General features: G+C 33.9%; 2 protein-coding genes across 15 annotated transcripts in view; one reads left to right on the forward strand and one right to left on the reverse strand.

Moving 5' to 3' along the window:
- The window catches only part of RASA1 (RAS p21 protein activator 1), a 116,000-nt gene extending 95,100 nt beyond the window's left edge, over positions 1-20,900 (forward strand). For 3 of the 5 annotated variants that reach the window (XM_085014010.1, XM_005661545.4, XM_085014012.1), the window contains exons 16-26: positions 180-352; positions 678-837; positions 2,839-2,981; positions 4,803-4,918; positions 5,666-5,752; positions 8,323-8,390; positions 10,312-10,400; positions 12,314-12,391; positions 14,430-14,564; positions 15,802-15,931; positions 16,997-20,900. In XM_085014010.1, the coding sequence (XP_084870136.1) occupies positions 180-352; positions 678-837; positions 2,839-2,981; positions 4,803-4,918; positions 5,666-5,752; positions 8,323-8,390; positions 10,312-10,400; positions 12,314-12,391; positions 14,430-14,564; positions 15,802-15,885 (1,133 nt within the window). In that variant the 3' untranslated portion in view covers positions 15,886-15,931; positions 16,997-20,900. Of the gene's footprint in view, positions 1-179; positions 353-677; positions 838-2,838; positions 2,982-4,802; positions 4,919-5,665; positions 5,753-8,322; positions 8,391-10,311; positions 10,401-12,313; positions 12,392-14,429; positions 14,565-15,801; positions 16,935-16,996 lie in introns of those variants that run through there. The other 2 variants (XM_085014009.1, XM_085014011.1) reach the window with 1 other exon arrangement.
- CCNH (cyclin H) overlaps positions 6,602-23,480 on the reverse strand; it is a 37,640-nt gene continuing 20,761 nt past the window's right edge. The window contains exons 7-12 of one of the 10 annotated variants that reach the window (XR_014835667.1): positions 22,421-22,532; positions 19,258-19,318; positions 18,595-18,671; positions 18,433-18,489; positions 18,105-18,199; positions 8,184-10,797 (exon numbers count right to left, since the gene is read on the reverse strand). Coding sequence is in view for 6 of the 10 variants with exons in the window: in XM_005661543.4 (XP_005661600.1) it covers positions 18,633-18,671; positions 19,243-19,318; positions 22,421-22,532 (227 nt within the window). In the remaining 4 variants the exon portion in view is untranslated. Of the gene's footprint in view, positions 10,798-16,490; positions 18,490-18,594; positions 18,672-19,203; positions 19,319-22,420; positions 22,533-23,480 lie in introns of those variants that run through there. The other 9 variants (XR_014835666.1, XR_014835665.1, XR_014835664.1 and 6 more) reach the window with 9 other exon arrangements.

Genomic DNA, 23,480 nt, shown 5'->3' on the forward strand with positions numbered 1-23,480 from the left:
ATAGGCATTCGGTAAATGAATGAAGTAAACATTAAGTACTGAATTTATCATATTATTGGAAACCCCTTTAACGGAAAGCATTTAACATTATTGAGAAGATGGAATGTTAGGAAAATTTGCGTGACTAATTACGGTGTCATCTTTTTAGACAGTAATCATTTCATGTTTTTCTATCAAAGTATTTATGCGCTGCCAATTGAGCCGGTTACAGAAAGGGCATGCCACAGATGAATGGTTTTTGCTCAGCTCCCATATACCATTAAAAGGTATTGAACCAGGATCTCTGCGTGTCCGAGCACGATATTCTATGGAAAAAATCATGCCAGAAGAAGAATACAGCGAATTTAAAGAGGTATTAAAGTTATTTACTAGTCTAATTGTTTTTAATGGCATTAGCAAGAAATACTTTTAATGAAAGATCCATTGAGTTAAATGTAGTAATTTCATAGTTTAATGGCACACTGACAGGCAGAGAAGGTTAAAAAGCCGTGCAGCAGTATGCTATTGGTCTTAAGAGACTATAAATATGTAGCTTACAAACTCATTCTATTTTTAATACATTTATTCAATAGAACATATTCCTAAATATAAGAATGTATAAAAACATAATTTCCTGTTAATCTGAGAATGCTTAATGCTCTCTTATTTTCAATTATTTTTCCTGATGTCATTTTTAGCTTATACTGCAAAAGGAGCTTCATGTAGTCAATGCTTTATCACATGTATGTGGACAGGATCGAACACTACTGGCTAGCATCCTACTGAGGATTTTTCTTCATGAAAAGCTTGAATCCTTGTTGTTATGTACACTAAATGACAGAGAAATAAGCATGGAAGGTATAGTATGGATGTGTTTCTGTGATACTTTTAAAAATTGGATTAATAGGTTTTATATATATCAAGTATATACAGACTCCATCTTAGACTATATTAAATAGTTAAATTATCTTACAAAGTAAGTTACTGTTTTTCCTTCTTTAAAAATTACAGTTGGAATGTCATTTCTGATTCTTTATGCTGGCTAATGGGGAGCAGCTATTATTTCTTTTTCTTTTTTGTCTTTTCTAGGGCTACACCCTCAGAATATGGAGGTTTCCAGGCTAGGGGTCTAATTGGAGCTGTAGCTGCCGGCCTATGCCAGAGCCACAGCGACGTGGGATACGAGCCGCGTCTGTGACGTACTCCACAGCTCACGGCAACACCAGATCCTTAACCCACTGAGCGAGGCCAGGGATCGAACCCACAACCTCATGGTTCCTAGTCAGATTCGTTAACTACTGAGCCACCACAGGAACTGCTGTTAGTATTTCAAATACAAGTTTCTGTCATGGCAAATTAGTATTAGGTGCTATAAGAAAGTGACTTCCATGTCCAGATCAATGGTTCACAGTGCTTGATTATTAAGAAGTTTGGCTATTTCCATATTCTCTTGTTTATTTTTCATTTAAAAATTCATTGTACAAGTTAGGTGTCTGCATTTTATTTCTAGCTTCTATGATAGGTAGTTCTAGGCAGTATAGCTGGACACGATCTTTGTAACAGCTTATAAATATGTTATAAAAAGGGATTTACAACCAGCACTTTGACTCAGTAATAGTCCTTGCTTCTGGATTCCCCAAATAAACTGTAATACCCAGAACTATTTCCTCCTAGTCATAAAAAAATGTAAAAATATATATATTTGTCAGGAAAGATAAAGTGGTGGTACATGTTTTGCATTAAGATTGTCTTTTCTGGTAATACTTGCATTTTTTAGGATTTTACTAATGTCATTAATAGCTATGCTTAGGCTAATAAGTTAATTTATACTGGGATTTTATTGTGCATTCTTGCTTGGAAATTAGCTCAGATTTTTTTTAAAGCATGAGCTCAGTAGAAAGAAAAAGCTACATTCTGGCGCTAAGTTTTGTCACTATTTGGTTCTTTAGTCCTAGATGATAAGTTATATCACTTTCAAAAGTTTTTGGTTTTTTCTTTTTTTTTTAAGATTAACTTAGAGATTTTATTTTTTATAACTTTTTAGGGCCGCACCTGCAGTAGTATATGGAAGTTCCTAGGCTAGGGGTCAAATTGGAGCTGCAGGTGCTGGCCTGAGCCACAGCCAGGGCAACACAGGATCTGAGCCACATCTGTGACCCACTCTACAGCTTGCGGCAACACCAGATCCTTAAACCACTGAGCAAGGTCAGGGATGGAAACTGCATCCTCATGGATACAGGTCTGATTCTTAACCCACTGAGCGACAACAGGAACTCCAACTCTTTGTTTTGTGATATGAACATGGCAGTGTTAATTCCTCTCCTGTTTATGATCTAATGAAGATTAAGAATTTATTTATTTATTTATTTATTTATTGTCTTTTTAGGGCCGGACCCGTGGCATATAGAGGTTCCCAGGCTAAGGGTCAAATCAGAGCTATAGCCGCTGGCCTACACCACAGCCACAGCAACGTGGGATCCGAACTGCATCTACTACCTAAACCATAGCTCATGGAATTGCCAGATCCTTAACCCACTGACTGAGGCCAGGGATTGAACCTGTGTCCTCATGGGTGCTAGTCAGATTCATTCCTCTGAGCCACGATGGGAACTCCAAGAATTAATTCTTTATCTTAATTCATTATTTAAGATTTAATTAAGAATTAAGGATAAATTATGATCTTTTAAAGAATTATGTTTATAGAAATATAGAATGTCAGTATAATCAATACTTTATTGCTGATTGCAAATAAGCATGTTTAAATGATAATTGGTTGAGGAAAAATGAATTGATTTAATTTTCAATTTGGTTCACATTAATACAATCCTTTACAAACAATCTTTTAATATATTTATGTAGATGAAGCCACTACTCTATTTCGAGCCACAACACTTGCAAGCACCTTGATGGAGCAGTATATGAAAGCCACTGCTACACAGTTTGTTCATCATGCTTTGAAAGACTCTATCTTAAAGATAATGGAAAGCAAGCAATCTTGTGAGGTGAGTATTTAATGTTGTAAGTATTTCAGGAAAGAGCATATTCAAATAGGTAATGTGTTATAACTAATTACACTTTAAGGAAAATATGTTACCTGTCTGAAACTATTCATCAGAGAAGTTAAACCTTTTCTAATACATTTAGAAAAGTGTTACGCAAAACAGACTTTTTAAAAAAGATGTACATTATTTGTGGATTAAGAATCTCAAATTGCACCAGAAATACATGCAAGTACTTTATCATTTCTCATACTGTACTAATGATAAAAGTATATGCTACTTTCAGAAAGTATACTTAGCATAAGTTGAAATTTATGTTTGAGACTTCTATTGTGTAAGTTGTATGTGGCACTTGATAATAACATCTAGGTTTGTCTTTGAAGATTTTTTGGGGGGTGGGGTGAGAAGGTCAGAGGTACAAGACAGTCTCCTCAAAAGCAAATAAAAACATCCTTTTAGGATAAGGCTTCACTGAAGATTCATAACGAACCATTACCATAAGGAGTAAAATCTCACTTATATGGCTATTCTGTCATTTTATTTTAAAGTTAGAGCAACTATAGAAGGAGGATATATATATTTTTTCTTTTTAGGGCCACAGCTGCAGCATATAGAAGTTCCCGGGCTTGGGGTGGAATCAGAGCTGCAGCTGCCGGCCTGTGCCACAGCCATGTCAGATCCAAGCGATATCTGCAAACTACACCGTAGCTTGTGTCAATGCTGGATCCTTAACACTCTGAATGAGGCCAGGGATCAAACTCATATCCTCATGGATACTATTTGGGTTCTTAACCTGCTGAGCCACAATGGGAACTCTTGAGGAGGATATTAAGTATATTTTTTAGATCTGATATAAAATTAATAAAATAACTACTTTTGATAATGTTCACTGGGTGCAGTAAATGTTAATTCTGCATTAAGTTGTCAGATGTAGACTTAACACCATAGTTGGCCTGACTGTAAAGAATACAGAAATGTAGCAAGTCCGCAGTCTCTGGATGTTGAATCCAGGCTAGTGACTTTAGATTCCTGTGAATAAATCTACCCCATTGATTCCAGATCAGAATTCTTAAATTTCAAAAGTTATTGGAACATTTTGGAAAAGGTTCATGATTCTGCCTGAGGCATTGGTATTTTATTAGTCACTTAAATCTTATTCAGAAAAACCTCTGAATAAGTGGCCACTGAAACTGGATTTTTTGTCTTCTAGTTGGGAATATTACATTTAAACTGAAGTCTAAAACAGTTTGTATGCCTGTAAAAATCTATGGTAAAACATGGTAAATGAATAAAAGAAAACTTTATTGATGGTATTAACCCCTCAAAAAAAAAATGAAAATGGTTTAATACTACTCAGTTTTTAGTGGAATAATTATGAATTAATGGTAACAAGCCCATTAAGAATTCCATACAGCAAACTATTTGAAATTCTCAGTGTTCCTGTCATGGCTGAGCATAAACTAATCTGACTAGCATCCATGATGATGCAGGTTCAATCCCTAGCCTAGCTCACAGGTTGAGGATTGGCGTTGTGAGGCCTGGTGTAGGTTGCAGACGCTGCTTAGATCTGATGTGGCTGTGGCTGTGGTGGAGGCCAGTGGCTACAGCTCCGATTCAACCCCTAGTCTGGGAACCTCCATATGCTGCAGGTGTGGCCCTAAAAACAATTAAAATAAAATAATAAAAAAAAAATTCTCATTTATCCCCATTCCTCTACCACCAAGACGAATACAGAATGAATAATGGAGAACCTTGAAAACGACTGTTTATCTTGATTTTTATGATTGCCAAGATGCATTTATATTGATTTATTCCTTCTCTTAGTTAAGTCCATCAAAGTTAGAAAAAAATGAAGATGTGAACACTAATTTAGCACACCTATTGAACATACTTTCAGAGCTTGTGGAGAAAATATTCATGGCTTCAGAAATACTTCCACCGTAAGTGGTGAAATTTTAATTTGACAAGAAATAGTATACCTGCCTCTTAAAAATTTTGTATTTCTAAAACATGTAAGCTTTTCTACTATTGTGATGTTTATACTCTGAAAAGTTAGAGTTTTTAATCTTTACATAATGAATTGTGTTCAAGGAAAAAGAGTGACTTGAAGAAACCAAAGTTAAATATTTACATTAAAATAAAACAAATCATGTTTTTATATAGGCCAGTATGTCTGGTTTATCTCATGACTTGGAGAATGAATAGAGACTTAGAGTCTCAGATTCAAAGAGATTATAAAAGAGATGTATTTCTTCAGTCTGTAGTTGAATATCTTGCTCAAAATGTACACAAGAAAATTAATATCTGCTTAATGGCTTCCAATGTTAGTGAACTCAATCAGTTGAAAGTTAACTTATATCAAAGTCTGTCTCACTGGACTCTGTACTCATTAGTTCCTCTGTATCCTCATTGCAATACTTTTTCATGCTTTTCATTAATACAGAAGTAATCTAAAAATGGTAGGATGTCCTCCAAAGTAAATGTAAAGAATTGGCCAAATGAATTGATGATGAAAACTTTTAAAAAGTTTTATCCTTTGCCAAATGTTTTGCAGCAGAGTTCTGTTTTGGGAAAAAGGCCAGTTGCATTAAAAAATATCATGTACTTGATAAATTAAGCTTTTGGCTGCAATGTGATCATTATTTTCATTTATTTTCTGTATTGAGATGACTGTGTTATTTTGGCAGGACACTGAGATATATTTATGGGTGTTTACAGAAATCTGTCCAGCACAAGTGGCCTACAAATACCACCATGAGAACAAGAGTTGTTAGGTAAGGCTTGTCAGTTTGTTAAATGATTGTATAGCATGTACTTATAGTCAAGTGGATATGTGAAAATTTGAAGACCAACAATATATATTATGCAATTCAAGACTTTTTCTTCTACTTTTATGTCAGAGCCCCACTGAATATTTTCTGAATTGAGCTAGCTCCTAAACTTTTACTGTTTTGTTTTTTTTAAGTTACCATGATACTTAGCTAGCTACTTTTTGCACTTTCTAAAAACGTGAACATTAATTTATATTCAGTTAACTATTTGGGATTCTTTTACCTTACAGAATGAGGTTAAAAGTCATGAAACCAACAAAATCTAAAATCTGTAGCTAACTTCATGTAGAAACTTTCATACAGACATATATACATGCATAGATGTGTATACATACATAGATATATATAGAAAGACAGAGGCGGGGGGAAAGAGAAAAAGATTGACTGATTTGTGTTAAGAAGGAAGAGCCATAATTGAACCATTTAGATATTGATTTGCAACAGTCTGTCACTTGGGGCTAATCTCAAACCAGAATCTATAGTTCTGAAGCTGTGTTTCAGTGTGTTCATTGTACAGTAATTAGGAATTGCTTTGTCAAGTCATAAAAGTTTGTAGCTTATATAGGAAGACTTCATTATCACGATTTTAACTTTGCCAGTGAGGAGGCAAATCTGTAGAGTTGCTTGCTTGTAAGTTGTTTGCTTCAGGTTACACAGAAAATTAGTGGCTAAGGCAGAACTAATGGTGGATTTTGTAAATCCCAATCTAATAACCTTGACCCTCTTGCAGGCTTTTGTTAAGCACACCTTAACCCATTCAAGATAGGAAATCAGTGCAAAAACATCAGAGAATACAGCAGTCTAATAATAATTTATTATAAAGAATATATGCTTCCCGTCATGTTATACCATAAAATACAATTAGGCAGCTACTGATGGTCGTGTAATTAGTTTTGAAAATGTGTGTTAATCCTGTCCCCAACCTAAATTTTGCAAAGAAGCTTCTATTCTTTTTTACAGATTAAATCTCTCTTGGTTAATAATGATGTGACCTAAATATTTAAGAATTAGAGATTCTGTACTTCCTGCCTTTAGTAGTGATTGAAAAATAGAAAAGAATTATAAACATATGTTTCAACAGTTTTGTGTGATGTAAATGAAAACTGTTCTGTAAGTTTCAAACAAGTATAATTGTTAAGCAAAAAGCAGGAAACTCTGCTATGTGGATTGTTTGATACTATAGGATTTTTTAAGGGAGCATTTATGGCCAAGGTGGTGATTAAGCTTTTAAATATATGTGTAGAAACCTAATTTTCCTCTTAGATTTCAAATCACCTCTAAAAATTCACAGAAAGTAGGTTCACACACTGAAATCTTACGGTTCATTGTTGCTAGACTATATTTCAAATTCAAAGACCTATTTAGGTATCACAAGTGTTTTCAAGCAAATTTTATGTAATATTTTTCATAAGTAATTTAAAAGATATCTGTTTAAAGACTTAATTGTATAATTGGGAATAAATGCTATTTGAGAAGCAGCATTAATTTCCTAAGATTTCCCAAAATTAGCAAACAGCATTGTTGGAAAGTTAAATGCTGAGAAGTTGGGTTATTCACTCTAACAGAGAACAGAGACTCTGTCAACTATTTTAATCTCTAAAAGGAATTCTGTCACCTTGAAAATAATGCTTGTCTTTTACGTAGGGCAGGTGAAAGGTCAATTACTAGTGTGGATTCTTCTGAAGAGGAAGTTAGAGAAATATTTTCTACATAAGGACATAAACTGTACCAGTAACTAAAAGGGGCAGACTAGGAATAGATATGTAAGCTTGTAGATTTATTTTGTACTGCATTCCCAGGAGAGAGATTAGCAGGTAAAATCATGTATGACAACTATTGTTAAGCCATGTGCTTTTAAATTAGTTTTTGTTTTTGCTATTAATATTTTGGAATATGAAAAAATTTTAATTTGGAAAGCTTAATGTCTTTTTATCACTTTAAAAGCTTTTCAGCATACTGCTGTATACATTTTCACTTATCAGGAAGTCACTTTTTCCCTAGTACAGTGGATTCTTAAATTTTAAATAACACAAAATCTGTATAACCAGTGTGATTTATAATGGACTTTACTGAGCTGTTCTGTTTAAAGAAAAGAAAGAAGTGAGAAAATGTTAGTTTTCGGACCTTACAGGATTATGTATCTATTAAAAAGGTTTATTTGTACTCCCAGAAGGCCTTAGTGTTTCTAAACACTTTCTTCAAAGTAAGTATAAAAGGCTGTACTACCTTGGAGTAAATAAATATTAGCCAAGACAATAAATGCTACAGATATAACTTAGGTCTTCCCAAAGTAAATTTAAAATTCTAAATTTGAAGAAAATGAATGTTTAAGATGCAGATATATGTTCTTATTGCAAAATACTTTAGCTTATTATTTTTATAAAGCTTTATTTGGCCTTCCATAGATTAGTTCAAAGTTCATGGTTCTACAAGTATTGTAATTTTTATTATTTTAATGTAATACATATTATAGTGGTTATCTAAAAAAACCCCAACATTTCCCTCCCATTCAGTGGTTTTGTTTTTCTTCGACTTATCTGTCCTGCCATCCTGAATCCACGGATGTTTAATATCATCTCAGGTAATCAACTTCTGATAAATTTTGAAATTAAAAAAAAAATGTCATATTCTTTAGTGAGTTTACTTCATTTTCTTCTCTTTTAAATCTGCTTTTCTTATCCAAATCTAAGACTTGGTTTAAAACATTCCAAAGCACCCTATTCTACTTTTGGCTTACCTTATTATTTTTTTAATTGTGCTTCTTTCCTTTCTTTCTCTAAAGCAACTGAAGCCTGAGAAGGCATGATTATACACCTACCATTTTTTTCCCATCCCCACCTGTGTCTCAGTTCCTATGATGAGTTTTTCTAGTCTGCAGTGTGGCTTTTTCAAGTTGGGATGAACAGCTTTCTATGAGCCTTTAGCCTATGCTAGACCCTGTACACTACCACTGCAAGTTGGATTTTAGAATCAAAATAAAATTATAGCTGCAGGAGTTCCCATTGTGGCTCAGTGGCAGTGAACCCAACTAATATCCATTAGGATGTGGGTTCAAATCCCTGGCCTCTCTCAGTGGTTTAAGTATCTGGTGTTGCCAGTTTTGGTGTAAGCTGCAGACTCCACTCGGCTTGGATCCTGCATCACAGTGGGTGTGTCATACAACTTCAATTTGACCCCTAGCCTGAGAACCTCCCTATGTAAATTACAGCTGCATTTATAATAGTACTCTGAATACTTAGGAAGAAAGTAGCCCTTTGAGGTTTCACAGTAGAGATTTCTTGTCACCTAATGTCTAATGTTAATTAGCATTTTATTCTCCAAACCAAATTTGGTTTTGCTTTTTACCCATATGCCCATTATGAACTTCTACATGTTACTGCAGGCTTATTTCACAGAAAGGATAAGAATATTTGTGACCACATTATTAGCAGAAGGAATCTGAAGCATTTTTGTCTTAATAATTTGAAGCTCAAAATTGTATTAAGATTTTTTTAGAATATCTTATTTTATCTTTATAGACATCACCTCTCATCCTATTACTACTAAAATGGTTATATTTATGGTTTAAGAATTAAGGGTTTTGAATTCTTGTGGAGAGATTTATTTATCTGAATGTTGGATCTGAACCACTAAGCAATACTGTTTGTAGTCTAGCAGTTTAAGATGAAAAGAGTACAATTTAAAATCAGGCAGTCAGTAGTTCTTGCTGTGGTGCAGCAGATTAAGGATCCAGTGTTCTTTGGTGGCATGAGTTTGATCCCCAGCCTGGCATAGTGGGTTAAATATTGCACATTGCTGCAGCTGTAGTGTAGGCTGCATCTGCAGCTGCAGCTGAGATTCATCTCTGGCCTGCGAAGTTCCATATGCTGCAAATGTGGCCATAAAACTAAGTAAAAGTAAAATCAGGCAGATAAACTATAGGTTTTTACTGTTAATACGTTTCCAGGCTTAAAATTAATAGACACAAATGTATTCTATTTATATCCTATCTATATAGGGCACATTTTCCTGATTAACCTTTAAGTATTTTTTAAATTAATAATTTCATGTTTTCCTCCTCAAAATAGAGGTTCCAGACTTTGTTTAGCTTTAAATTGTATAATTTGAGTCAGTGGAGGTTGGCAACATGGAACTGCTCATATTGCAAATTGCTAATCTGGGTGGGTTGAAATTAGCTTTGTAGATTGTCCTGAAGGGTAGGTGGAGTGACAGTCTTTTTAGCGATAAAGCTTTGGGGTATTCTGAAATAGCATCAACCAGTTAGGAATGAGTTAGTCTTGAAGTATTCACACTAAAAGTACCAATAAGCATATTCTGTTTTTCCCCCTTTAACTCAAGCTCTTTTGAATGATGTGGGTAGTACTTTCCTAGAAACATTGAGTTCTCAATGGAAGAAAGTTAGTATTTTTAATAGTAGAGAAATATTAAAGTGGTAAATTTTTAACGGTTTAGCTGGAAGAATTTGGAGTTGGTGTCATTAGCTGTGCCCAATTCTCTTATAGATTCCCCATCTCCTATTGCTGCAAGAACGCTGATATTAGTGGCTAAGTCTGTGCAGAACTTAGCAAATCTTGTGGAATTTGGAGCTAAGGTAAAAACATTTTGATACTTTAAAATGTCATTTATGAATGAAACTTTGACACAATAAAACCATAAAATATAACAGTTTTCAACAGTGGATATTTCATAAAGATAATTGATGATTTTGTTGGTATATTCATATTTTTCGATTTTACATTTTAATAATGGAATTTTAAAAACCACTTTCTGGAGTTCCCATTGTGCAGTGGAAGTGAATCCAACTAGTATCCATGAGGATGTGGGTTCAATCCCTTTCCTCGCTCAGTGGGTTGGGGATCCTGGTTTGCCGTGAGCTGTGGTGTAGGTTGCGGATGCGGCTTAGATCACAGTGGCTGTGGTGTAGACCAGGAGCTGAAGCTTCAATTTGACATGTAGCCTGGGAGCTTATATATATCACATGTGTGGCCCTGAAAAAAAGGAAAAAAAAAACAAAAAAACACTGTTTAAGCTAGTATATAGAAAGCTATTTTTTTCAGTATAATTTCAAATAAAATTAGATTCTTCCACTTTCAAATATTAAAATCAGTGAACATGTTTTAAAATGCACCCCAATTGATTTTATTATGTATTGCACAATAAACATTCTCTGTGAATATTAAAACTCAATTGAGTTTTTAAAACACCCATATATGATTCTTTTACCTAAGGATAACAATTGTTAATGTTCTGGTAGGGATCATACTATGTCACCTGCTTCTGTCAATTTAACAAACTTTTCTTGCTGTACCTGGAGACACGAACTATTTTATTTTTCTTAATGATTATTTAGTATGCCACCATGTAAATGTTAAGTGGTCTGCCACGAGATACTTGGATGGCTTCCATTTTGTCACTGTGATGAATACTCTTGTGACAAGTATCCTTATATATATACTTCCTTTAAAAATCACTGTCCAATTGTTTCCTTAACCTAATTTTGGAGTAAAATTACTGAGCAAGAAGAAAGACTCTGCTGCCTACACTTGCCCAAACTCAACTAGTATTACTCTCTTTAATTTTTAACGATCTGATAGCCATAATATTACTTTGTGTTTCATTATTTCATTACCCTTAGACTATGATTTTTCATATCCATTTCTTTGGAATTGACTGCCAAGGTCCTTATCTCATTTTACTGATTTTAAGAGTTTTTGTTAGTAGTAACCATTTTCCATGTCACAACCTAGCGTATTTTAGGATAAGTTTTAAGATTTTAGAATTAAGAGTCATTTATGGTATGACTTTTTGAACTTACCTGAATCCTGAAGCAGGCTATGAGTACCATATTATTTATTGCAGTCTTTATCACACTGTATTTTAATTCCCTATATTCTCTGCTTGATTTTAATAACTACTGGGTGTGCTTGGCAAATAGTTTCTGTTATTATTTTTGAATGACCTACCTATAAGCAGTTTTATGTCTGCTGAGCTATGTGTTCTGATTTGTTTTTTCCCATCCACAATTTCTTACTGCTTCATTAAAAAATGCTTCATACTCCTATTCTTTAGAATGGCTCCTTGCTTATATGAGAAGAAAAATATGGGAGTTCCTGTTGTGGCTCAGTGGGTTAAAAACCTGAGTAGTATCCACTAAGATGCGAGTTTGAGCCCTGGCCCTGCTCAATGGGTTAGGGATCTGGTGTTGCTACAAGCTGTGGCATAGGTTGTGGATCTGGCATGGTTGTGGCTATGGCATAGATTGGCAGTTGCAGCTCTGATTCTACCCCTAGTGTGGGAACTTCCATATGCCACAGCTGCAGCCCTTAAAAAGACCACAAAAAAAGAAAACAAAAAATATCCCCACTGCTTAAATTAATTCTTACGAATGTGCTGCTACTGATGATTTAAATTTCTAAGAATTTTTGCTATATATATATATGGCTTTTGCTATAGATCAGTGTTTTTGATGCATATAGTAAGCTTTTTATTTTTTTATATTTTTAGGAGCCTTACATGGAAGGTGTCAATCCATTCATCAAAAGTAACAAGCATCGTATGATCATGTTTTTAGATGAGCTTGGGGTATGTATATAATTTTTCGACTACTTTGACACCTGTAGTATTGCTGAGTCTAACTCACTGAAGCAACCATCTTTAGAACCTTTTCTATTCAGAACTAAAAACAAAAAGCTCCCTATTTTTGTCTGCCTTCCTGAATGAATTATTTCATTTGATTACAATTATAACCACTTGTTTTTACATTAAAATGGTTTACACCAAGTAAGCATACAGTATTGTGCTTTTGGACTTGTGTGTAATTCTTAAGTTTCTGTCTGACCTTTCATTATCTTTTTAGCTGTTCCACCTCACTACTATGACATCTTTAGCTGCTTTAGCTACTTTAAGTTTGCTTCTACTGTGTGGAATTTGAAACAAAATGGATGACTCATAGTGCTGTCCAGTTTAATAAGTAAATGGACTGGAGAACGAATGTTCTTATGGCTTTTCTAGGAATTAAAATACATGGATTTGGTATTAAACATATGCCTTATTTGGGCCTTTAAAAATAAGCTGTGATTATAAAATTAAGAATAGGATTTTGAAAATAATTTTAGAAATTATTTCTTACAGTAAAATTTTCTTGTAGATTTTCAGATACTGAATCAATTAAAAAATTAATATACTAGTAATTCAGTTCATATATCTATGGAAACCAAAAAAGAGTATATACGTATATGTGAATTTAGCCAAGTGTATAGCACTAGAGAATGCTAAGATAGGAGAGTGTTCTGCCTTAATGCATTCATTCAGATTCAGTTAAAAGCACAAGTATACAACCACCATACCACTGTATGATCAAACCAATCAGGTGTAAGGTATTTACAGTGTAGATCCATATTGATAATGAAATTGAGAAGTAACGGAGTAGATGCTGAATGTCCATTATGCTTCTCTATGTGACCTCCTGTGCAATATTTAAGGCTAAGCTAATTTTGTATCAAGCCATATTTGTACAGTCCAGCTTTCTATATCACTTTTCTAGGTATGCCCCACAATCTAGCCTTTCAACCTGCCAATAATTCCAATATTCTAATATTCTTCCAGTCTCCTCATACTCTATTGCTGTACACCTCAATAATTCAAATTTATCTTTTTAGACCTATCTCAAACATCTCCTTCAGGAAGCCTTTGCTGAACCGTATACCTGAATTAAATACCTTTTGTTCTACTTCCTAAGTGTTCTTTGGATATATAACTCTGTGATCAGTTTACTTCTAGTCTGTCTTCTCTACCAGACTGTAAACTCTTTGAAGGCAATACTGTTTTGTCTTTCATTCCATCTCTGTAATCCTTCATTCATTGAATGAATAAATGACAGTTAATAAAACTGAATTAATAGTGTAAATGTTTATACCATAGAAAACTATTCTGCAGTTTTTAGGAATGCTTTTGCAGGAATGCATAGCAAATACTGTCACCATTAGAGAAATCAATTTATTTAAAACTACTCATGTTTGACTATCCAAGGCTCAAAATAAAATCAATAATTATGGTATCTTAGTGCCAGTGAAATGCCATCAACTTGTTATAGTAATTAACATTGTCATTTCTATACATTAGCAAGTGTTTTAGGCCTAGTCCACAGGTAATTACAGGCCTGAAAGGTTCTCATCAACACTTTCATCATCTAGTTCTTAGTTATATATATGGTGATCACTTTAGACAAACTACAGCAGTTTAATAATGAAAGAAAGTCTGAAAGGGTAGAGGAATTTTAAATTTAGGTTACATTGATGTAACAGGTACATTAACTGTTACATACAGTTAATACCTGCATTATTTATTTTCCAGTTTAAAAAACAGTATAGATAAAAGTTTAGGAAAATCAATTATTTAGAATAGTAGTAGTACTGCATAATATCCTGCCCTGCTGTTGAATAAAGTGAAACCTGGTTGTGATGTGACTACTGAGGTCACAAAATCTATCATGTTGAATTTTAAAAGCATTTTAAGAGAAAATTCTGTGTTAAATTTTATGCACTATAACCACTTAGGATCTTTTCAGAAGTGAATATAAAAGAGTTGTATTTCTAAATGTATTTTTATGATTCCCTTAAAGAATGTACCTGAACTTCCGGACACTACAGAGCATTCTAGAACTGACCTGTCCCGTGATTTGGCAGCACTGCATGAGATTTGTGTGGCCCATTCAGATGAACTGCGAACACTCAGTAATGAGCGAGGTGCACAGCAGGTACGTTTTTGCCAGCCTTTGTTAATGATGTTTCGTTGGCACTTAAGCAGAATGTAAACCACACAGTTTCTTTGGAAGGTGATAAATATCTGAGTTACATTGTTTTATTTAATTATATTAAATTTTTGAGACTTTTAAGTCATAATCCACAAAGATCTCACCAAACAGGAATGATAGGCCCAGACTATTATAATGTATTTTCAATATTGCAAAATGTCAAATCTTGCTTCTAAGTGAGTGAGAACTTGACTAAAAAATGGTAGTGTCCATGCACGTTAGTGGAGTGTGTGAAAATGCTAAGTGAGCTCATGGTAAGCCAGCAGTGATGTGGCCTTGTCTTTTTGCTTTTCTCACACACACGGTGCATGGCCAAGTGCTTTGCAAACTGTTAAAACACATGAGAATTATTTAGAAAATATTTCAAACTCCCGATGGGATTCTGGAGTGTGGCCTTAGAAATTGCCATTTTTGATAAGCTCTTTTGAATTACTTGTCACCACAGTGGCCAACCATTCGGCAGGGTACCTGTAGAAAAGATTAACTCATTGAGTTTGGTGACTGAATTCTTCTCAATCTAAAAGTCTAAAATACTCAAGTTTTTTCAAATTTAGATAATAGTATATAGCTCATTTAGGTTCCAATCACTTTAGAAACCTATACAGAATATGTGCCGTGGACCTACTTATGTGCTGTTGGCATGTACAATGCTTTCTTTCTTACTGGGGCTGTGTTCATTATATGAGTAGCCTTAAATATTAAAAAAAAAATGTTATTGGAGAATTTGGCTCAATTAAGACTTTTTAAAAAAGGTGAAGAGATGATTGATTTAATTTTAGGCCCAATATTGTCATAATTTTTCCATGATTCTTTAAAAGCATTTATTAAGCTATATAACCAATTGCCCTGAGGTTATTTTACAGAGCTTGAGATAAGTTCTTTAAATTGCTAAATCTGTCCTTGAGATTGTTCTGGCCTAAGTAGATAAGACAATGCCAAACACAAATGATTTTCTGTTCACTTTAAACATTCTATCCTGACCCAAATAATATGACCAGAAATACTCAGTCAAGGACTGACTGCATACTTTGACAATTTTATGCTTTGATTAGATTGGTAATATTATTTTATGAATTCCTTTGCGATCATATTGCTTTTGTCAAATCTAGGTTCCCATCCCTGAGATTTCTGAGCTTTCATTTATTTACTAGTAATTTTTATACTGTTTTTCCTTGTCTAGCATGTACTGAAAAAGCTCCTGGCTATAACAGAACTGCTTCAACAGAAACAAAACCAGTATACAAAAACTAATGATGTCAGGTAGCAGCCTTTACCTCAGTGTTCTGCATGGATCCAGCATGCCCAACATGGTAATTCACATCAGTATAATGTTTCCTTTGCTCTTGCCAAAAAATAGCACACCTTTCCACATTCCAGTGATGTGTGAGCTATGCAAACAAAACCCCAGATTCTGCTGGTGAGTAACCACACCAGCAGCTTTGTAAGCTATCTTGTGCAGGATTATTTGCACTTTTTCCATATAAGGAACCAATCTTTACCAACCTCTGAGCCTTGGTGTACAGATCACCTTTCACACAATGCTATGACTGTATCTTGAACTCTGAAAATATATTTTCAATACATCGAGTTGCCAAAGTTTTGCTGTCTCTTGAAAAAAGAACTATGAAATCAACTAAGAATAAGCATTCTCTATTGACAACTGAGTATAACTGGATTGCAGACTGTTCTTACTGTTACTTCTTCCTGAATTAGGAATATGACCGTTTGACTGTTCAATGACTTCATTTGTATTTACAGTTTCCAGAGTCTCCCATTATAATAGGAACAATCTTTGCTGTATACTTTTTTAAAATAACTGTGCTACTTCTCTTTGCTGGAAGTGTTGAAAGAAAATATATAGAATGGAGATCTACTGCTCATCAGCTTTATTTTTTACACATACCACTTATTTTGTTGGAATTGTCAAAGATTGTATTTAGCGTTCATAATGCTTTTTTGTTAAATGTTTACAACAGTAAATAGTTTGAATTCAATAAATATTATTTGTCATTGTATACTGATCAATGCATGTTACCCAGTCAACCATTTTATACATTACCAATTTCTTTTGAGTTAAAAAAAACCCCTAGAATGCTTTTGTTGAAAGTATTCATTTATTAATTCTAAGTTGCTTTTTAAATTATGCAAACAACCTCACCAACCACTTAAAACAGCTATCCATCTTTGACCTTTCTGACTACTTGTTATCTGTTGGATATTTAGTTTGTATAGTTTTATTTGCTTCTGTATGTGTATTTTTTTGTGAAGTATTCACAAGGGTTAAGTTAAAATAAAACCAAGGGATATCTTGAATAACTGATTACTTTTTACTTTTGTTTAAATACAGCTAAACATTTATTTTCTTCCTCCTTTAGGGGCAGTTCAAATTTAGTACCAGAGCAAGGCCCAGGGAGAAGATGAAACTTCAGATTTTTTGTTTTTTTAATGGCTAATGGTCTCTTTGAAGGATTCCATTAATTCATCCATTGCATATTTGTTAAGTAACAATTCTTTCCCTCCCATAATTGTGCAGGGGGAGAGAAGGCATACAAGGCCGGGAAAAGCATTTTATTCTATCCCTCTACTATTTAAAAAGGAAAAAAGAAAAAACAAAATGTTCAATCTAAAAGTGTGCTGTATAAATTTCAAGCTATTAAATGCTGTTATTTGTATTGATGTAGCTAGCCCAGAAGTAGCTGCGATCACAACTGAACGTAGATAGCAAAACACTTAGCAGTCCCTGAGTTCCTTGATTTCAATAATAATGTGTTGTCTATCATACTACTTTCTTTTCCCATTATCCATCCCTCCGGCTGTTAAAGGCTAGACTAAAAGGGATGTGGACTAGTGACATCTCTAAAAACATTTAAACAGTATGCAAAAAAAAGGTCCAGACTCTAGTGCTCAGCAATTTGGTTCTCTCCCACTACTCATACTTCAGGTGTAACCACACTGACCCATTTGCTACTTCTCAATCTGAAATGCTTCTTCTCCTTCAGCCTTTTATTTTGAAAAAACAACCACCCACAAACCTAAAGACACCCTGCTTTTTTGTATTTTAATGACATCCTTATTTTGAAGCTGGAATAGGAAAGTTGTCATTTACCTTTGTAGGCCTTGTAGTAACTAGCTGGTCAATGATGAAATGAAACCTCTAAACATTTATTCAAAGGTGTTGGGTAGGGAAATTTTCAGAGATACATGTGGACCTTGCTCTGATGCCAAACATTAGTAACCTAAAAGAAAATTGTGAATAGTTTGCTCTTCTATAATCTGGCAGCAATGCTACTTAACCTGGATTACAATGGGGGATGGCTAATTTCAGCTTCTTCTACTCTGCTTTTATACAGTCACATTTCATGAATTTTATTCCTTTCATTCCACAATGAGAAGGAAAGTAAACTCAAAAATATTCAAACCTAAAATATAAAGATTAAACAAAAATATGCATATAATACTGAAATGTCATTAAATGGTACCTACACTTTATGGAAATCCTACAATGACACTAAGAGGTATACATCTCTAAAACTTAGATACAGGGCATTACAGTTTCTCAGAATTCCTTCAACGCCATTCTGCAGAAAAAAAATTGATAGACCTGTATAATTTGATTCCAACTTAAAACATGCATAAGATCACTGTTAAATAATTGAGCAAATGCTATAAAAGCCAATGTTCCTTAGCACTTTTAAAACTAAGTTTGTTTATGGTGCCTTTAAAAAAAAAAAAAAAAAAAAAAAAGGTAAAGGTAAGTTTGCTACCCCAGAAAGAGTGATTTGATATTAGTCATGGGAGGGAGCAAGGTTACCCAAACCAGATGCTATTCTGGCCCATTTGAAGATGTTTGATCTCACATAAATCTATCCTGAAAGAAAAAAAAAAATTAAATAATAGAAAAGTTTAACATTTTGATGCTTTCACACAATTTCATTTTTAAATAAAGTGAAATGCCAGATATGCTTCATCTTACTGTTGATGAGCGAGTATTAACAGGTCACTTTCGGATGGTTACAGGGAATCTACCAGGTCATCATCAGTCCATTCTTCCTAAGAAAGAAAGAAAATATCAAGGATAATATTATACTGAATAATAACCAGTATTGTTTACCTTCCTGCCTCTTCTCAGATTTGAAAATGAACTCTTCGCTATGCTGATTATAGAAGGTAATTAAACCAGGAAAATTTGCATAATAAGAATTCATCTCATCAGACAACTCCAGTGATAGGAATAAATGTTACAAATGTGACCCTCTGCCTCTGATTATTCATTTGCATCTGACTTGCCAGGTATAGTTTTTTTTTTTCAAAAAAGGGTAGGTGAAGAATCCCTGAAGATTAAAAAAATATGACAAAAATTTAGCATGTCTATATATCCCTACTGGCTTCTATGACCTTAGGAGGGATTCTTCATGAAGTAACTACTATACTGCTTCAGAACAGGCTAAGATGGAAGTGAGAAAAATTCCTGTAATAGACAATGTACATAAAGATGCAAAAAAAAAAAAAAAAAAGCTTTCTAATACCCACACCTCTGTCTATAATGCCCGCACTCTGGAACAATAAAATCTTAACACTATTGTCATACCAGAATAAACAACAACAGTAAGTTAAAATTTACCTTTGGAGAACATACCTCCTCATGTTTGGATTTCTTTGAGACATAATCATCATCTTCATAACCTTTCCTCTTCTTGCTGTAATTAAGCAACCATCAATAAGCAATCTAATACTGGCAACAGAATCTAGCATGGTTAAACTAGCAAGATTCTGTAAATCTCTCAAACAAGCTATCTTTTTTTGAGATATCTACAGAACAAACCCTGGATAAATGGAAAAAGGTGAAGAATTATGGGTAGGAAGGCAATTATCTTTCAAATTACTCTTTAAAGACAGTGCAGTTTGCAGAGTTCCTTGGTGATCTGGCGGTTAGGATCAGTGCTTTCATCGTTGTGGACCGGTTTTGATCCCTGGTCTGGGAATTGAGATCCCATATCAAGGTGCTGCATGATGCAGCAAAATAAAAAAATTCAATCCAATTCTAATTAAAATCCTAATAAAATTTTTCCTAAGCTTAACTCTGACCAGGAAAAGATTACACAAAAATAGCAAAAGAATATGAAAAAGAACAAAATATGGGGAGCATGTCCCACCTAACATCAAAACATACTTTATATAAACTATGGTAATTAAAAGTATGGTACAGTCATTCTTTGATATCTGAGGAAGACTGGCTCCAGGAACCCCACCCCCACCCCTCAAGATACCAAAATCCTGATGCTCAAGTCCCTTTTATGAAATGGTAATATTCGTACATTTGGTGCTCTGCATCCACAGATATGAAGGGCTGTCTGTATTAGCAAAGAGTTAAAGATCAATGATCAGTACAAAGTATATATAGGAGTTTAATCTGTAATAAATGACTATTTTAAATAACTAGAGAAAATCATGAAATATTTTTAAATGGCTGATACAAGTTTACTTTGAACAAAAATTAGTGAGATTTCTACCTCAAACCAATCACATACAATTCTAAATAGTTTTAACAGCTAAACAAAAGGCAAAATACAGAGTAAGACAAGGTGTTCAGGTGTACGAGCATAAAGCAAAAGACAAGCTGCCTATGTCACAAAGTAAAAGAAGCAACAAAAGAAAGTAGGTCTATGATAAATATAAAAAGAGGAGTATATAAAAAGAACCATAAGAAAACAAGACAAGAAAGTTGGGCAGAGGTTATAATTATGCAATACAGAAGAAACAGGATTATTTGACATGGAAATATCAGTATCAGAATAATAAGAGAAATGCAAATTAAAATACCGATGTGATGATTATTTCTTCACCCAGACTGGCAGAAGTTAAATACTGATACTATTAAATGTTGTACAATGTGTATGAAAACAATGAAAAGGAAAAAAACCCTTTTCTAAATACATAATAGTGAAAAGCTTGGCAAAGATAACAACTATAAGTTACCTCTCGGGATGAAACTGGGATTTGGGTTTTGGTTAAAGAGAACTCTGGTTTACCTGTATTAAATTGGCTTTAATAATGACACTATATTACTTGTGTATTAAAAAAGATAAAAGAATTTTAAAGACCAAGAAAAAATATTTTATCCTAAAGTAGTGCTTGTAAGTGTGATTTATGGACCATTTCCAGCGTGCAATGAGATAAGTATAGAAATTGAGTGTGTGTTTAGAAATTTTTATAGGAATTTGATAGATTTATTTATGACTACTGAATCTAATAAAATTAAGCTTATTGAATCTAATAAAATTTAAGCTTATTTTTTTGTCATTTTCTTTTTTCGAGTAATTATTTGTTAATATTTTATGTAAGTGTAGGTCTGTAATGGGTTAAAAAGAAAATTAACAGTCCTTTACAGTTTGAGAATCGCCCTTTAAGTACTCATAGATATGCAGGATTTGCTTAACACAGTACACTTGAAAGAAAGATGTAAACTCTGGCCAATTAGGAACTTTGGATTATGGTCCATTCAGTCACCTAGCTAGAAGAGTAAGATCAATAGTTGAGTGGTCTAATTCAGAGGTGGACAAATTTTTCTTCAAAAGGCCATATAGTGAGTATTTTAATTCTTGTACGGGCATGTAGTTTCTGTCACAACTACACAATTCTTCTGCTATAGTCTGAAAACAGCAATACACAGTATGCTAGATGGATCTATGTTCCAATAAAACTATTTCTAAAAACAGGTTGTGGCCCAGATTTGGCCCTTGGGCCACAGTGTGCCAACACCTGGTCTAATAAGCCCATTTCAAAATCAATGTGAAAAGATTATAAATCAGTACTGCAATACTTTCATTCATTAAAGTCAACATTTTTCTTTACTTTTGCTGTAACACTGAAACCCAGGAGTGAAATTTACCAATTTTAGGTTCTATTCTAAGCCATGTTTTGCAGTTACAGCTACAAATATAAAATAGTCCCATATTTTACACACATCATAAGTCCTGGGATATTCTCCTACTATAGCTTTATAGTTAGAAGAATTTGAGTTACAAGTACCTGATCTGAAGGCCTTAGAATTCTGGTCTGATGTCTCATATATTATCCAATAACAATATAGTCATCAATTATGGAATCAGAAACATCTCAAATGCATCTCAACTGTAAGATGACAGACCTACCTCCCACTAAGTTTTACAGAATGTGTTCCACAGAAAATATAAAATAATAATTTTACCATTCTTATTACCTACCCAGATCCCCAACTGTTTAAACACCTGAAAGGTGTAAGCAGATCTTCAAGCTGCAGGTGATAAAGAGCTCAAATATAGTGAATTCCACATTCAGCAACAAGTCAATAAGACGTATTACAGTGTTCCTTATGGCTGCAACAAGAAATCTAACAGCACATTTTCCTATTGATTCTGTCTTCAATATAAAGTTTACCACTGAGAGAAAATATGCCAAATTTCCATACCCTAGCTAATAGAAATAAATCTGGAACAGTGTACTCGTTCTCCAGAGGAGATAACCAGACCTACAAAAAACCTAGAGATTAAAAGGACAAGAAGAGGTTCATGAATTCCCTAGGAAGACTCTGCCTCATGGGATCCCACAAGCCAAAGAACACGTTAATCACAGCAGGAGCAGAATTGACTATAAAAAGCCAAATTCTTTTATTATCTCGTGTTTAATCCTGTTGAAAAAAAATCTGATTTAATAGGTAAGTCAGTTTTACCCATATGAGCATTCACCAATTAAATGACATTTTAAGCTAAACACAATAATAGTTATATCTGTTCTAGGATAACAGTGTCCCATCTACTTACGTAATTACGTTAAGTGCAAGCTCAGGAGAGTGACATCTCTCCAACTTCTGTTTCAGAACAGCAACTTCTTCAGATCTGGGTGGTTCATATTTTTTTACCAAGTTTCTCATGCCTATATGTATATAAAAGAAAGGATCCACATCAGATAATGAAAAGTATGGTTCTCATAAAGGGGATGAATAATATTTTCCCATCTAGTTTTGGGAACAACAAAGAACACTCCTGAAATGTGGTTATTATTATCAGGATTATTATTTCACATTAGAATTCAATGAACACCATACTCAAGTTACTATAGCTTCTGCTGCTTAGCCCGCGTCGTGTACAGCATAACGATAAGCAGGCTTTGCTAGTCAGTATTTTTTCCAAATCCTACCATGGTCACTTTACTCAGTTTTAAGGCTTTTAAAAAATCCCTATATGATTTAGTAAACAATCTTTGTTCTCTACCACCAACTATATTCATAACATTCTGTCCTACAGATGGAGGGCCTCATGTACAAGGAAAACATTATTATGTAATATGCAATGAAGGAAAAATGCTTAGTAAATACCCGTCAATGATGCTTTGCTTTAACACAATGCGGAACCTATACAATGAAGCATCACCAAGAAAACAAAAATACCCTCCTTATGCTAAAAGCAAACTACTACAGTGACTAAGCACACAAGGATTCTCCACCTGGGCCCTTTATATTATTCAACTACCACAAAACAAAGAATATAAATCTCATGATTTTTATAAGGAATGATGAGAGAAACAGGGCTAATTAGCCAGCCATGTGCTCCAAATGAGTGACTTATTTCATAAAGCAAATAAAGCAGTGTTTGCATCAAAACCCTTGGGACAGTATCTTGTGTGTGAAAAATTATGAATAAGATAATACCATTCCAGCTCTGAGTTTCAGCAAGAGCTATTCTTATTTTACATTTAAACAAATGGAGTAAAATGAAGGTAAGTGTCAGCTATAAAATCAGCACAGTGGGTTACCTTTAAGACCTCTTGTACTTACTAAATTCCTGGATCCTAATATCTATGGCCAAATCACAATTAGTTTTG

Source organism: Sus scrofa, chromosome 2, assembly GCF_054392235.1.
Source record: "Sus scrofa isolate SSC_HxYL_T2T_F1_AM1 chromosome 2, Sscrofa_HxYL_maternal_Yorkshire_Landrace_v2.0, whole genome shotgun sequence".
In the NCBI taxonomy this organism is placed as follows: Eukaryota; Metazoa; Chordata; class Mammalia; order Artiodactyla; family Suidae; genus Sus; species Sus scrofa.